Source organism: Mobula hypostoma, chromosome 2, assembly GCF_963921235.1.
Source record: "Mobula hypostoma chromosome 2, sMobHyp1.1, whole genome shotgun sequence".
Taxonomy (NCBI): Eukaryota; Metazoa; Chordata; class Chondrichthyes; order Myliobatiformes; family Myliobatidae; genus Mobula; species Mobula hypostoma.
Genome location: NC_086098.1, coordinates 197,040,959 through 197,057,544, shown reverse-complemented (window position 1 = coordinate 197,057,544; position 16,586 = coordinate 197,040,959). Strand labels below are relative to the sequence as shown.

Sequence of the window (16,586 nt, the reverse complement as noted above, 5' to 3'; positions counted from 1 at the left end):
TCATCCTTCTCACCAAAGTTTTCTCTAAACTAAGCAGTTACAAAATTGCAGATAGAATGCCCTGGCTGGCACATCATACGTCACTGGCCATAAAATGGCATTAAACTCAATAAAAACAGAAGGCCGAGGATAGCTAGACACCATCATACCCTTCACTGCACCATTACTAAACATGATGCTGGAAACTGATGTATAGTGTTGGAGAACTAGCCTGTCCAAATCAGAAAGGTGACCTGGAAGCATCAAAACATGTAATCTGAAGCCTAAGAAAGAAGTAATACTGTCCAATAGTCTCTAGGGCCTCACTATTATCATAAAGGGCAATCAAAATTTGACATATCCCCAAAGCAAAATATTAATCTTTAAACAAAATGGCACATATTTCTTGAAAAGTATATATATATGCAGTGGTATGCAAAAGTTTGGGCACCCCTGGTCAAAATTTCTGTTACTGTGAATAGCTAAGCGAGTAAAAGATGAACTGATTTCCAAAAGGCATAAAGTTAAAAATGACACTTTTATTTAATAGTTTAAGCAAGAAAACTTTTTTATTTCCATCTTTTACAGTTTCAAAATAACAAAAAGGGAAAAGGCCCTGAAGCAAAAGTTTAGGCACCCTGCACAGTCAGTACTTAGTAACACCCCCTTTGGCAAGTATCACAGCTTGTAAGCGCTTTCTGTAGCCAGCTAAGAGTCTTTCAATTCTTGTTTGGGGGACTTTTGCTCATTCGTCTTTGCAAAAGGCTTTTAGTTCTGTGAGATTCTTGGGCCGTCTTGCATGCACTGCTCTTTTGAGGTCTATCCACAGATTCTCAATGATGTTTAGGTCGGGGGACTGTGAGGGCCATGGCAAAACCTTCAGCTTGTGCCTCTTGAGGTAGTCCATTGTGGATTTTGAGGTGTGTTTAGGTTCATTATCCTGTTGTAGAAGCCATCCTCTTATCATCTTCGACTTTTTTACAGACGGTGTGATGTTTGCTTCCAGAAATTGCTGGTATTTAATTGAATTCATTCTTCCCTCTACCCAGTAAATGTTCCCTGTGCCAGTGGCTGCAACACAAGCCCATAGCTTGATCGATCTACCCCCGTGGTTAAGAGTTGGAGAGGTGTTCTTTTCATGAAATTCTGCACCCTTTTTTCTCCAAACATATCTTTGCTCATTGCGGCCAAAAAGTTCTATTTTAACTTCATCAGTCTACAGGACTTGTTTCCAAAATGCATCAGGCTTGTTTAGATGTTCCTTTGAACCTTTTGATAGAACTTTTTTGACCTAAACATCATCGAGAATCTGTGGATAGACGTCAAAAGAGCAGTGCATGCAAGATGGTCCAAGAATCTCACAGAACCTTTGCAAGGAAGAATGGGTGAAAATCCGCCAAACAGGAATTGAAAGACTCTTAGCTGGATACAGAAAGCGCTTACAAGCTGTGATACTTGCCAAAGGGGGTGTTACTAAGTACTGACTGTGCGGGGTTCCCAAACCTTAGCTTTAGGCCCTTTTCCCTTTTTGTTATTTTGAAACTGTAAAAGATGGAAATAAAAAAGTTTTCTTGCTTAAAATATTAAAAAAATATGTCATCTTTAACTTTATGCCTTTTGGAAATCAGTCTATCTTTTACTCACCTAGCTATTCACAGTAATAGAAATTTTGATCAGGGGTGCCCGAACTTTTGCATGCCACTGTATAAGTGTAGATCACAAGACTAGGCATGAAAGACTTTGATAAGATGAATTGAGTTTCCACTGTAAGGTAGTAAATTAAAACTTTTGAAGTTTTGCAGTGGTGTTAAATTCTTTATTTTATTTTTATTTAGAGAGACAGCTCAGTAAGAGGCCCTTCTGGCCCAATGAGCCTGTGCCATCTAATTATACCCATGTGACCAGTTAACCTACTAACCCATACATCTTTGCAATGTGGGTAAAAAAGAGCACCTGAAGAAAACCCCATGTGGCCACAGAGAGAACGTACATGCTCCTTGCAGTCAGCAGAGGAAATGAACTTGGGTCGTTGGTGCTGTAATAGTGTTATGCTAACCGCTTCACTACCATGTCCCTCCAACAGATAGCATTTTTTAAAACTGTTGCCTCTTTCATTGTTTCTTACAAACGTCACCTCTCTCAGTGCTCTAATAAATACTTAAACATATAATATATTTCTTGCCAGCAGTACTGTGGGATTGTATACCATCTCTTCCAGGATGGGGTGGCAGAATTAAATGATGCACATTAAACACAAGCCAGTATGTTTTCCTTCAAATTAATTTGCAAAGTTATGCAGTTTCCATGGAAAGGGAAAAGTGCTAATATTAATTTTGTGTAAACATCAGCTGTTATCTTAATGCTTCACAATTATTAAAATCCTCAAAAATATTAACACTTCTTTGACATTTATTCAAGACCTGGTTTTACAGTCTAATAAATAATGAAATTTCTTATGGTGTCAAATCTGATTTGGTTAGCAGCATGTGCCTCTTAGCTGGAAGATTCGGGGTTCAAATCCCACTCCAGAGATTTGTGGATGAAAATATAAACTGGCATTCCAGTCCTATACCAAGGGACCAAAACATTGATTGAAGTGCTGTCTTCAGATGTGAGGTCAAACTAAGAATCCTTATGCTCTCTGGCTTAGATGCCAAGGTCATTATGTTCCATATAGAACAGCAAAGCATTTCTCCATCAAAACCAACATCAGTATAACTGATTATCTGACCAATATCACTACTGCAGTTGTGCAGCTTGTTGTGCACAAAATTGCTGCCACATTTTTTTCACATTACAGTAGTGACTACATTTCAAACAGTGAACATCCTGATACTGTGAACAATACTATACAAAGAAATAACACTCAGTTTTTGAATTTCAGAAGTAGTGTGGTTAAACAGACATTACATCTGAGCTCAGTCAGCCATTTACTCTTTAGCTTAGAATGATTATTAAAATTGAAAAGGATTCGATCAAATATGTTTCTAAAAATCACCTAACATGGGGGCGATTTTGTATGTAGGAAACAAGGCCTGAAAGCCAGCACAGGTGAGATCAAATAAGGTCTTTGACACATCACAAATCAAAAAATAATTCACAGTAAAAATTAGTGAAAAACTCTAATACAAGAAAAGTTGAATGAGATTTGAAGATTTGTTTAAACAAATTTGAATAAATGTTCTGGTAAATCAGAGACAATAATTGTCTGGCAGGATAGAATGTTATTTCTCTATCCCAAGGAAATTAATAGTTCTAATGAACAGCCATTTAGCAAATTGAAGAGAAAATTGGCCATCTTTTTTTAGTCTCCAGAGTTGACTGTCTTTATTTTCAGAGTATGGGAAATAATAAAATGACTAAACTGGGTTTCTTTCCTTAATGTGCTTCAATAACTCTGTAAACCAATTCCCCAAAGTGCTACTGTAGACTCACTGCTTGAATTCCCATTTTCTCTCCTCTCAGATGAGCAAATTTTCATCAATCTAGACAAGGGGAATTATGGCAATTTGACTGAAAAGATGTTTATATTAGAAATGACTGCAATTTGAGGCAATATTGAAAAAGTTAATTGTTTTGGAATGTGATGACTGGAACCAGGTGAGCTGGTGTTTTTGTTATTTCATGCTCTTGTTGCAGTGATCTTCGTCCGCTGAAGAGTTGGTTGTAGAAAAATCTTTTCACTTATGTCGACCTGTAGGGAAAGTAAGACACCATTCTATAAATAAACTGGATTTTACATTTTAAAACTTTTCCTTCTCAACTAAAAACATTGTTTCCTTAACAATGTAATCAACTTAGCTAGGTGAGCCATACCATTGTGGTTAGATTCCTCAGCTGAAAAATTTGGAACAGCGCTGTTGGTTTGTAGGGGAGGAGGGAAGTTCCCCAGGTCAGAATCTCTTTCTAACACTTGAACTATAGATTGGTGGGTATAAGGTTGCTCACACTCGTCCTATCTTCCCTGCAGTCCCCTACCCCATAACAGCTGATCAATCAGCATCATTAGTAATACGTGGACTGAAGCAATGACTTTTCAAGGACTTTTCCATATGTTTGATCGTTAACAGAAGGGTTTCTCCATTTCCTGACACTGAACTTCCAAAATTGGATAATTACATGATGTGCTAATAACCAGCAAACTCATTGCATACTCAGACCCATGCAAGCTCTTTGAAAAGTTGATACTTGAGTATCTATTGTACTAAAGTTATCAGAATCAAAACAAATTCAAAACTCATCTATAGTTACTTGCTGCTCTTATTTCCCAAGCTGGAAAGACCAAATAAAATGGAATAATCAGGAAATCTCTTCTGTTAATGATTTCACATTGCAGTATTAGATGCTGAATGTGGCTAGTTTATTAAGCCCACCTGAGTGGCATGGAACATCGTAACACAAGAGTTCAGACAGGACCAATGTGAAGGAAAAAAAGCTTTAAGAGTAATTTGGAGAATTAACTCCTCCGAAAGCTTTATAGCAGCAAAAAGTTCAAGGTTACAATATAATGCAATCAAAAATATAACTCTACAGGTTATTCATATAGAACACAGACTATTCTGGAATGAAAAGATATTAACAAATAAAAATTTAATTAAGAAATATTAGTTTCTTGGGAAATAGTGACAATATTTTCCCCACATGCAGTATACAGTATATAAATAGGTTCTCACATTCAGTAAACTTCAGTCTGTATACATCAGCATTTTTAACTTTTGCTTAAAATAGTTGAGTCTTGATCCAATGCTCAGCCTGTTATAAAGATTTTCAGTATGAACTGCAAAGGGAACGAAAGGATCTAGAACAATTCCATTCCATGTTATGGCGGTCAACTAATATCATGTAATCTTCTTACCAAATACTTAACAAGGGGAATTCTTTAATACTAAATTGTTCACTTTTTTTACTACTTAAAAGATTCAAAAAGGAGCTAAACTTTATGTGGTGTGAAGAGAAAAGAGGTATTTTACACCTTGGAAAGCAAACGTTCCTCATTTCAGGTACAGCAAATTGAAAGTTTGGGTAAACCCAAGTTTTCAATTTGTCCTGCAAACCAGTGGGTACCTTACTGGTGGCAGGAACTCGTACAATGTTTGCTAGTGAACTCTGTAAGGCCTCAGCCTTGTATTCCGGCGGTATCAGAACACCCTCTATTTATCTCCAAGCCTTATTCAGACATGGTTGCTAAAATGGAAAATAGACAGTTCAAAGATTGCATGTTGCAGTACAAAAAAAAAGCCATTATGGTGACATGAGTAATTACTTACAGATAAATTGGCTTTAATAGTACATGAGAGGGTTTCTGAGGCACATGGTAGACGGAGAATGAATCAAATCCACCTATAAAATCAACTGAAATCACAACAAAATTGTAAATAAATAAGATGTATGAAGAACACCTTTCCATGGTTAAAACAAAGCAACCAAACAGCAATTCAAGATGAGAAATATAACAAACTGATCAAGATAAAGCTGAAATGAAAACAAACCAAAGCCAAGATACAAGAAAATACAGATAATGAGAAGAATTTCATTTTCAACACCAAACTGAAAAAGTATTCCATCAGGTAGATCAGAAATGTTTCTGCTCCAGCAATTATTATTCGATATCATTTAAAAACCGTGACACATCAATGTTGCAAATTCAAGCAGGCAACTGAATGCAATTAACAAACTGAAAAGTTGAATCACCCTTGTATGACAAATTCCTTCAGATGGGCTGGGACCATCACTGTGAACATTGAAGAAGGATCCTATGATGCAAAAGATGATGTCTGAATTCTATGCTTCATATTTACTCTAACTCGTTTTGTTATATATTGAAGGTGTGTGAGCTTTGAAGAAGTGCACTTCATTCAACCTCAGACTCAGTTATACTTCTTACTCTTGACCTCCGGTTCCAAGAATCTATAGCTCTTTAAGTTAGGAATGCACTTTTCAGTTGTTGCTTGGAGACCAACAAGAGTGCAATCAGAAGGGAAAGGAAGGCAACAGCATTTTTAAAAACTTTCAATTTCAGATTGTTCCTTATGAGCAGATCTCTGCTCACAGAACTTCTACAAAGATATGAAGGAGCACTGTTACATTCTACTATAGGTGCCGAAGAGATGTGTTTAATCAAGCACTTCCTTGAGCCGGTACAGTATCCCCAGATGTTTTTGTGTAGTTGATGGTGAAGCACATTCTTGACTCGGTGCAGTCAATAAGATAAAGTTATTTTGGCAGTGCTAATATGTAGGGATATTTCCAAGTGAGGATGATTTTCAATTAGTTGGGAAATATAAAGGCGGTGGACTACCCATGCCTTGACACTTCTAGGTAATAGAACTTGCAGATTGCGAATGCTGTTCAAGAAACTGTGAGCTGCTGTATTACATATTTAAGAAGTAAACATTGCATATTTATAATGTCAATGGTGTAAAGTAGAGCTCCATTTTGTAGAAAGGAGATGATAGAAAAATAACCTGGCAGATGTCTTCCAAGATTATGAAAGGTTAGAGCTGGAAAAGTTTATTTCTATTTGAGATCAGAAACAAGACCTTTTAATGTGTTAGTAATTAACAATCCAGAAAAAAATACCCAGAGAAAGGGGAGAATTGGGAGTTTTGTCACCACAAGTAATATTGAAGGAAATAGTATAGATGTGTTTAAGATATATGCACAAAGATCAGAAGACAAGGCTGGGATGACATCATTAGGATGGAGTTTGTTGGTGTCCTAATGGTCTGAATGATCTGTCTCTTACATTTGGTATCTACAAAGAAATAAAGACAGGACAAGTGAATGAACCAGAGGAAGTAAAATATGGGAAGATGTGCAATTGTCTAAATTATCTAATCGGAGTTAGATGCAGCAATTCCTGACAATGAGATACTGAAAGGTTACTTGGTTAAATAAGATAACAGACTTGAATTTACAGTCACATTGATCATGATCTTACTGTTTCAAAGAGCAGTTTCAATGGGCTGAGTGGCCTCATGTTGCTCTTAATTTGTATGTATGAACATATGCCCTTTTTCTAATTCCATTTCTCCTGCCTTCCACCCAATCACAGACCTTCCCTTTCATTCTTTCTTTTCCTTTCCACTTCTGCAGTATTTCAAACCTTGATTTCCAGCATTTTAGTCTTGATAAAAGACCATTGACCTAAATAGTGAATTCATTTTCTTAGTTTATAGGTGCTGCTCAAATTGCTGAAAGTTTTATGTGGCATCTTTTTTTAAAATTAGAATTTCCAGCAGTCATAGTATTGCAAGCTTTGCAATGTGAAATATAAGTTATGCAAGAAAATTAATGACTGTTAAATGTTAGAACCCCAAAGTCCCCCCCAGTTCTCCTCCCTCCCGCGCGTAAGCTGCAGCAAGCAATGATCCCCCCTCCCCCACCGGCAATGTATTATCATTCTTTCCTTCTTATACATATGCTCTCAGCGAATATAGATAGATAAGTAGATACTTTATTGATCCCAAGGGAAATTACAGAGTCACAGTAGCATTACGAGTGCACAGATATACAAATATTAGAAGAGAAGTTAAAAAGAATTAAAAAGTAAGTTACCTCAGTCTAGCAGGAGGGGGGTCATCACTTCCCCGGCTGTAGATTGATTCATTATAGAGCCTAACGGCCAAGGGTAAGAATGACCTCTTCTATTGTTCTTTGGAGCAGCACAGTTGTCTTAGTCTAATAATAAAAGTGGCCTGCAGAGGGTGAGAAACATTGTCCAGAATTGCCAGGATTTTCCATAGGGTCCTTTGTTCTATCACAGCATCCAGTGTGTCCAGTTTGACTCCTATAGCAGAGCCAGCCTTTCTAATCAGTTTATTCAGCCTGTTTGCATCTCCTGTGTTGATGCCATCGCCCCAGCACACCACCACATAGAAGATTGTATGGGCAACTAGGCCGGTAGAATGTGTGAAGGAGTGGCCTGCATACTCCAAAGGATCTCAGCCTTCTCTGAAAGTAACGGTGGCTCTGGCTCTTCTTGTACACAGCCTCTGCGCTGGTGCTCCACTCAAGTCTGTCGTTCAGCTGCACCCCAGGTACTTGTAGGTCCTCAACACATCCACTTCCTCACCGTCAATAGTAACAGGGAGCAGAGCAGGCTTAGTCTTCCTAAAGTCCATCACCATCTCCTTTGTCTTACTGATGTTGACCTGCATATGATTCAGCTTGCACCATTTAGCAAAGTCCTCCTCCAGGGCCCTGTATTCATCCTCCCATCCTCCCTTTATATACCCAACTACTTCTGAGTCATCAGAGAATTTCTGCACATGACATGACTCAGTGTTGTATCTAAAGTCCGAGGTAGACAGGGTAAACAGGAAAAGAGACAATACAGTCTATCTGTGGGGCCCCCAGTGCTGCTCATAGCCATGTCTGACACAAAGCTCTGAAACCACACAGACTGCCGTCTGCCTGTCAGGTAGCCCAAGGGAACCCTGTCAGGATACAATAGAAGTGCCAACTGCATTGAACAGTGCTTATCCTCCAGCAATGAGGGCTGTGTGGTATTGAGGGTACTCGAGAAATCAAAAAACATGATCCTCATAGTGCTGCCCTGCTTATCCAAATGAGAGTAGGCTCTATTCAGCAGATAGGTTAGCTACCTTTTGTCTGAATGCATATCAGGTATAAATCTGTCCATTTCTTTGTTTTCATACTTATCTTTGTAACAGTACAAATAAATGCAGTAGTTATAGTCAACCAGCATCAAGGGTATCTGTCCTGGTGAAAGTGTTATTTTATCCCTTTACCTTTTCCTGTACAAATCAATACCCCGCCATTTCATGTGACCAGAGTGTGGTCAGACAAATAAGAAATGATGTACAGGTCCTGTTAAAATAATCAGTATTAGGAGGTTTACTGGTACACGGGACTTTTCTCAGTTTCATTCTTAATTAATTGTGTACTAATTACATTAACTTTGCTGTTCTGTGTGACATTTCAGCTTTCTATGAACTTCATTCAGGCCTGTATCAATTAGCAGAAATTACTTTGGTCTACTAACCATGATGTCTCCTCTATGCTCCACTAATTGCATTATAGCTAATTTGCCTTCTTCATTCCACACAACATTGATCTTTTTATTAGCCTGATCCAGAATTGTCTCTATCTTAACTTCTCATCTTGTTTCAAAAGCCTTTGGAGAAAGCCGTTGACACATTTTTGGCTATGTTTACACAATGAGAGTTAAATGGAATTTGTAAAATAAAAGAGTTAACAGTACGTAAATGTCAATTGTACATATAACTGATTTAGAGAGTGAAAGTATATGTTCACATGTTCTACCAGTCTGTTGTCACCAGTACAATTTTCTACGCAGTGGTGTGCTGGGGCAATGGCATCAACACGGGTGATGCCAACAGGCTCAATAAACTGATTAGAAAGTCTGGCTCTGTTATAGGAGTCAAACTGGACACACTGGAGGCTGTGGGCGAACAAAGGACTCTACAGAAAATCCTGGCAATTCTGGACAACATTTCTCACCTTGGGATGCCACCTTGGCTGAACAGAGGAGCACTTTAAGTAATAGACTAAGACAAATGCACTGCTCCAAAGAGTGCTATATGTGGTCATTCTTACCCTCGGCCATTAAGCTCAATAACAAGTCAAACTATAGCCGGGGAAGTGATGATCCCTCTCCTGTTGGATTGTTTGAGGTAATCTATTTTTATTCTTTTTTACTTCTCTTTTAATATTTGTATATCTGTGCACTTGTAATGTTACTGTGACACTGTAATTTCCATGGGGATCAATAAAGTATCTATCTATCTATCTAATATCGGAATACATGGCTGAACATAAATGTGTAACATTATATACACAGAATCCCACAGTTGGGCTGACTGCAGTGCTTTAAAGGGGTTACCAAGTGTATGCACTGTCAAATTTAAAATAAATCTTCAACAGTGATTTAAAAAAAACTTATTAGGCATTGTAGTTGGTATACTTCATCAAACACAAGCCACGTGAGAAGACTATTTCACAGTATGTCAATCATTTCATTCTATCATAGTACTGGGACACAAAAGCAGAAATCACTGCTGATCAGCTTGAAAAAGGCAATACATCTGGTCAAGAAGGCGCCTGCGTATAAAGCTCCTTCGGTCAACATCTTCTGGATAGATCATGAAACTATATATTTCACTTCTTTTATGTCTTTTATATTTGTTCTTCATGTTGGATGTGATTCTGGAACTGTTGGAGCCTGTGATTTGCTGTTTGGAGATTATTTGGGTGTTCCAGCACTCTGCAGACTCCAAGAGGATTCTGGGAGGTAGAGGTGGCAAGCATGGGCAGGCAGCAGGACAGGCCACAAGCTGATGTTCAGCTACATTTCACCAATTAAAGCTTCCATTGTCCACCGATTAAAGCAACAAGCAAGATTGAAACATTGAGGTGAATGTGGCAGCTTGGAGGGCGTTTGGGTGTGTCAGTGCTCCACAGTCTCCGAGAGGATTCTGGGAGACAGAGGCAGTGTGCACAAACCTTGTAGCGGGCAGGCTGTGACATGGAGCGCAAGCCGATGTTTGACTCCATTTTACTGATTAAAGCTTCAATTATTCACCGATTAAAGTGAAGAAGGAGATTGAAACATCGAGGGGAGTGCAGAGGGTGAGCACCAGCTGCCTGTCTTTTGATCACTCTGCTAAGGAGAGAGGAAGGCCTATTGGAGAGTGTTGCACAGGTTTTCTGCATTTTGGATATGGACTTGAACTATAGACTTCTTTCAGTCTTATAGTTTTCTACATTCTGTGTTTTTTGCACAATCTATCTTGTTTTTTTTTGTGGAGAGGGGGATTTGGGGGTCGATGTACCTGTTCCATTTAGTTCATTTTTTTTTGTGCAGGAGGAAGGATTTGGGGGTTGATGTGCCGGTTCCATTTTGTTTGTTTTTTTGTGGGGAGGGGGATTTCGGGTTGATGATCATGCTGCCTTCCTTTTCTTTCTTGGTTTTATGGCTACCCAGAGAAGAACTTCAAGATGCATACTTTGATAATAAGTGAACTTTTGAATCTTTTGAACATTTACCTCTGAAACCTGAAATATTAGACTGCACCCTAAAAGATATTCACTAGAACACATCAACACAAATAAGTCTCTGAAGCTCCTGTCTTAGCTGACCGATTACTGTTAAAAAAAATTACCAGATCAAGATGGTGCCACGTACAGCGGCTGTGTTGCGAGCTCCATTCCAAATCTACAGTATACTACTAATTTCTACAATTGTCTTAGCATTTTCTGTTAAAGTAGCTGATAGTCACTTCAGATATGATAGATTGACCCGTCTGAAAATCGGAAAGATGGCATTTACCCACGATGTGCCGCCTTTCCGACACTGTGATCCCCTGCTTGCACAAGCCATGGGAGACTCATCTCTTACACCGCCACTCTCTCGGAAGGAGCACCAGAGGCAAGGGAGAAGGGCTGGCGTCCTATTGAGGCTGAGATGGTGTGCTAATCGGCAACTGCTCCCTAGCATACTCCAGGCTAACATTCAGTCCCTGGATAACAAGCTTTGTGAACTGAGATCCAGAATCTCCTATCAGCTGGAAACAAAGGATTGTAATGTTCTGTGGTTCGTGGAGACCTGGCTGACAGAGGAGATACCGGATCATGCCATCAAGCCCTCTGCGTTCTCCCTTTTCTGGCTGGACAGGTCGAAAAACCTCACTGGAAAGAGTAAAAGAGGAGGGGTATGCTTCATGATCAGCAATGCTTGGTGTGACCCCCAGAATGTGCATACCGTAAAACCTTGTGTTCCCCAGACCTGAAATACCTGGTGCTGCTGTGCAGACCCCACTGGCTGCCTAGGGAGTTCACAGCTGTTATTATCACAGCGGTGTACATTCCACTGCAGGCTGATACTGACCTGGCTCTCAAGGAACTGTACAAGACCATCAACATGCTGGAGACTGCACACCCAGAGGCTGCCTTCATCGTCGCCTGTGACTTTAATCGAGCATCGCTGATGAAAGTCTCTCCGAAGTTTTGTCAGCACATTCAGGTGAACACGCGTGGAGATAAGATACTTGACCACTGTTACACTCACTTCTGCAAGACTTACAAAGCTCCTCTTCACCCAGCTTTTGGAAAATCAGATCACTCTTCGATCCTGCTTTTAGCAACATACAGACAGAAGCTGAAACAAGAGGCGGCCATAGTTAAAACCATCCACTGTTGGTCCGACCAATCAGCCTCCATGCTGCAGGATTGCTTCGATAACATCGACTGGAATGTCTTCCATGATGAGGATGAGTCCGAGTTCACGGATGGAATCATGTGCTTCATCCGGAAGTGCATCGACGATGTTGTCCCCAGAAGTCAGTCAGGGTCTTCCTGAACCAGAAACACTGGATCAATAGTTCCTTGCGAGCAGCACTTACCGCACGACATCGAGCTTACATCACTGGTGATCAGCTAGAGCTCAAGAAAAGCAGTTATGATCTGCCCAAAGCTATCAAGATTGTGAAACAACAACATAGGGACAAGAGCAAGTCAAGATTCACAACGAATAGCACACGAGACTTGTGGTGAGGGCTGCATACCACCGCAGACTTCAAAGCCATGACTGTGGCCTCTCTCCCAAATGAGCTCAATTGCTTTTACGCTCGATTTGATGTCGCTAACTCTGAGCCTCCAAGGAAAGCCACCGCTATAACCTGCAACCTCATCATCTCTGAGGCTGACATACGCAGATGTCTCTAAAGAGTGGACAGTCGCAAAGCTGCGGAACCAGAAGGCACCACAGGGCGGGTACTCAGGGTGTGTGCAGCACAACTGACAAGTGTGCTTACTGACATTTTTAATCTCTCCCTCTCCCAGTGTAGAGTGCCCTCCTGCTTCAAATTATCCACCATTGTCCCTGTACCAAAAAAGACCAAGATAACATGCCTGAATGACTGGTGTCCTGTCGCACTCACCTCTAAAATAAGCAAATGCTTTGAGAGGCTGGTCAAGGACTACATCTGCAGCTTGCTACCACCCACACTGGACCCCCTACAACTCGCCTACCGACACACCCCATCGACAGACGATGCAATAGCCACTGCTCTACACACCATCCTTACACATTTGAAGAAGAAGGATGCTTATGTGAGAATGCTGTTCTTGGACTACAGTTCAGCATTCAACACCATAGTTCCATCCAGGCTCGACAAGAAGCTCAGAGACCTCCGCCTTGACACCGCCTAGTGCAGCTGGATCCTGGACTTCCTGTCAGATCGCCGGAGGTGGTAAGGGTTGGCTCCCTCACCTCCATCCCTCTGACTCTCAATACAAGAGCCCCTCAGGGCTGCGTACTGAGTCCCCTCCTTTACTTCCTGTATACCCATGACTGTGTTGCCACCCACAGCTCCAATCTGCTAAGTAAATTTGCCGACGACACGACATTGATTGGCTTTATCTCAAACAATAACGAGGTGGCTCACAGGGAAGGAGTCATCACTCTGACACAGTGGTGTCAAGAAAACAACCTCTCCCTCAATGTCGCAAAAACAAAGGAGCTGGTTGTGGACTACAGGAGGAATGGAGTTGGGCTTAACCCCTATTGACATCAATGGATCTGGGGTTGAGAGGGTAAACAGCTTCAAGTTCCTCGGCATCCACATCACGTGGTCTGTACACACCAGCTGTGTGGTGAAAAAGTCAAAACAGTGCCTCTTTTACCTCCGACGGTTGAGGAAGTTTGGTATGGGCCCCCAAATCCCAAAAGCCTTCTGCAGGGGCACAATTGAGAGCATCCTGACTGGCTGCATCACTGCCTGGTATAGGAACTGTACCTCACTTAATCGCAGGACTCTGCACAGAATTGTGAACGTCCCATGATTAAGGGCATTTACAAGGACAGGTGTGTAAAAAGGGCCTCTAGGACCATTGAGGACCCGAGTCATCCCAACCACAATCTATTCCAGCTGCTACCATCCGGGAAACGGTACCGCAGCATAAAAGCCAGGACCAACAGGCTCTGGGACAGCTTCTACCACCAGGCCATCAGACTGATTAACTCATGCTGATGTGAGTGTATTCTATAATACATTGACTGTTTTATTTATTATGAATTATTATGATTGCACATTGCGCATTTAGACAGAGACATAATGTAAAGATTTTTATTCCTTATGTGAAGGAGATGTAAGAAATAAAGTCAATTCAGTTCAATTGCTTGTTTTCAGTTACTAATTCTGACATTGTCACAGCAAAACCAGAGTGCACTGAAAACGTTGTTTGTCTGTGGTCACTTCCTCATGCTGCTATAGGCAGAAGTCTTTCTTGGTTATAGGAGATTTTATACCTAACCATATGATACAGAACCTGAAATGCTTACAATGACATGGGTGGAATTAATGACAAAATATTCTATTCCATAACATGGACATCCCTCTTCTGGAAGAGCATAAGAATGATTTATTTGTCAGGGATTCATCACAATACAGTGCCCTTATAGGCCACGCGACGACATGATATATTTAAGTAATTCGGATCTGAAGGACACCATAGAAATGATTTGAGAACTGTATGCAACGCACAGTCAAAAGACACAGTTGAAAGGTTAAAGAAAATGAGACAAATTGCTAACTTTAGTGAATGCAGATAAGTAGAGGTTGTTAAATATGGCAGAGACAACATTTTGTATTGGATTCAGGTTTCTCAGTAGCTTGGAAACAGCAACTTGTATAAGCACATGTGACATAATGGATAGGTTTAATAAAGCAGAGTATTCCGGATTGAAGAGTTGTGGATGAAAATGAGTGATGATACAACAGGGAACAAGATATCATTGCCAATACCTTGTGGATTTTCAAGGATTTTCACTGCAGACACAATTTACTTCAGGGTAATAAAATGTACATGACACTGTAAGGGAAGCCAATGCGAAGACAGAGAACTGAAACGAGTCAGTCAACTTGAACGGCCCATTCTGATTTTATACTCCACATAGGTCTCCTTCCACTGAAGTGTGTTTCTTCTGCTCAGCGTGTCAACGGTCTTTTCTCTACTTCACATATTTATTTAGCTTTCTATATTTATGCTAATTGTCTCAATAACTTATGGGAGCAAATTTCACTTCTTAATGATTCTGGGTAAAGCTGCTCTCCCCAATCTTTCCATGCAATTTCTTATGCCCCACCCCCCTCAGCTCCCCCAACCACCTGTAGTTTTGGTCTGACCCAGATGTGGAATCATCTTCTCCATACCTAACTTACTAAACCAATTCATAGTTTAAATCTTGCTGCCAAGTTACTCTTCAGCTTTTTCTCAAGAATAAATCTCCACATTAGTTTTGCCTTCTTGATACAAATAATCTCGCAGTTCTGGTAAAATGCTTGCAAACACTTGGAGCACCTTGTCCAGTAGCTTGATATCCTGAAGACAACATGGAGATTAGAATAATGCCTAAATAATTGTTTATAGCATCCAGTGTTTTCTCTCCACTATAAAACCAATTAAAGGACCTTGATTTTCACTTATTTGGACAAATTAAGGTAACAAATTGAATTACCAGCAGCCTTAAATCTTGATCCTCCTGTGTGTAATCTGATGCTAGATATAGATACTCACCATCAACATTAAAACTTAATTCATATGACATATAAGTACTTCTTGGGTAACAAATAGTACTGTTGGCATGAAATGAATTGTTACAGATTTTAAGTTGGATTATGTTTGATGTTTCACCTACCCTCAAACAAAATCGAAATGTTTAAATCCTGAATTAGGGTAAGGTGCTTGCACATAAAATGTACTGCCAGCTTCACTGTTGACTCATGATCAGAATATTGTGGCTTGAATTCCCTGGCTGGTCTTGACTGCACTTTCTAAGATTCTTGGTTAAATGATCATCTCCAGTCTTACTTCAGGCACTTCAGTTTGTATATGCATCATATGATGCGTGGCATTATTGAGTAAAAGCTGTGGCAATAGTTGCTGAGGTGCTAGAATCATCTTTGATATTTGTATATTCCAAAGAATTCTCTGGTGTAACCCTGTGAAGAAGCAAATAAACAAATCCAACTATGCCAGTATCCTAATAGCATTTTATTAAAAGTAAACAATCTCAACCAGCCTTGCCCAGGTTCTTTGAAACAAACCTTAGATACCTTCATAGATTAAAGAGAAACTGATGCATAGTTAACAGGTGGAAGGTGCATCTTTAAAGCAGTTCTCACTTTTGGAGAACAGCTTGTAGCTGGCTATGTTACTTTAAGTTATTCAAAACACAAATGTGTGTACAATGGCTTCCGAAAGTGCTCTACTTTCCAAAATTCATTCTGACAATGTTCCAGAAAATTGGAGGATCTTTGAGTTAGATTGACAAAACTATGCTTGTGGCAATGAAGCAGTAGCAGATGATGGAAAGCATCCAAGTAACAACACATTTTACTCTGAAGGGTAGAAATATTTAAAGGTTAATCGATTTGGACAAAGGGGGCCAAAAAGGGGATGGAGACAAACTAGTAGATGTGCTTGGAGGTTATACCTGCACTAACAAACATGCAAACACTTTCCCTTTGAGAACATAAATTCAACATTTGAATCCAGGGTGCTCGAAAATGATGAGTAGTATGGAACAGCATTACAAAAACTTACTGAATGATATAAATTTC

The 16,586-nt window shown here is 40.0% G+C and overlaps 1 protein-coding gene across 2 annotated transcripts in view; it reads right to left on the bottom strand.

Moving 5' to 3' along the window:
- Nucleotides 1-1,647: 1,647 nt before the first annotated feature.
- Nucleotides 1,648-16,586, bottom strand: part of LOC134336512 (sodium/potassium-transporting ATPase subunit beta-1-interacting protein 3-like) — a 200,447-nt gene continuing 185,508 nt past the window's right edge. The window contains exons 6-7 of one of the 2 annotated variants that reach the window (XM_063030787.1): nucleotides 5,247-5,331; nucleotides 1,648-3,673 (exon numbers count right to left, since the gene is read on the bottom strand). In XM_063030787.1, coding sequence (XP_062886857.1) covers nucleotides 3,664-3,673; nucleotides 5,247-5,331 — 95 coding nt within the window. In that variant the 3' untranslated portion in view covers nucleotides 1,648-3,663. The remainder of the gene's footprint in view (nucleotides 3,674-5,246; nucleotides 5,332-16,586) is intronic. The other variant, XM_063030793.1, reaches the window with a different exon arrangement.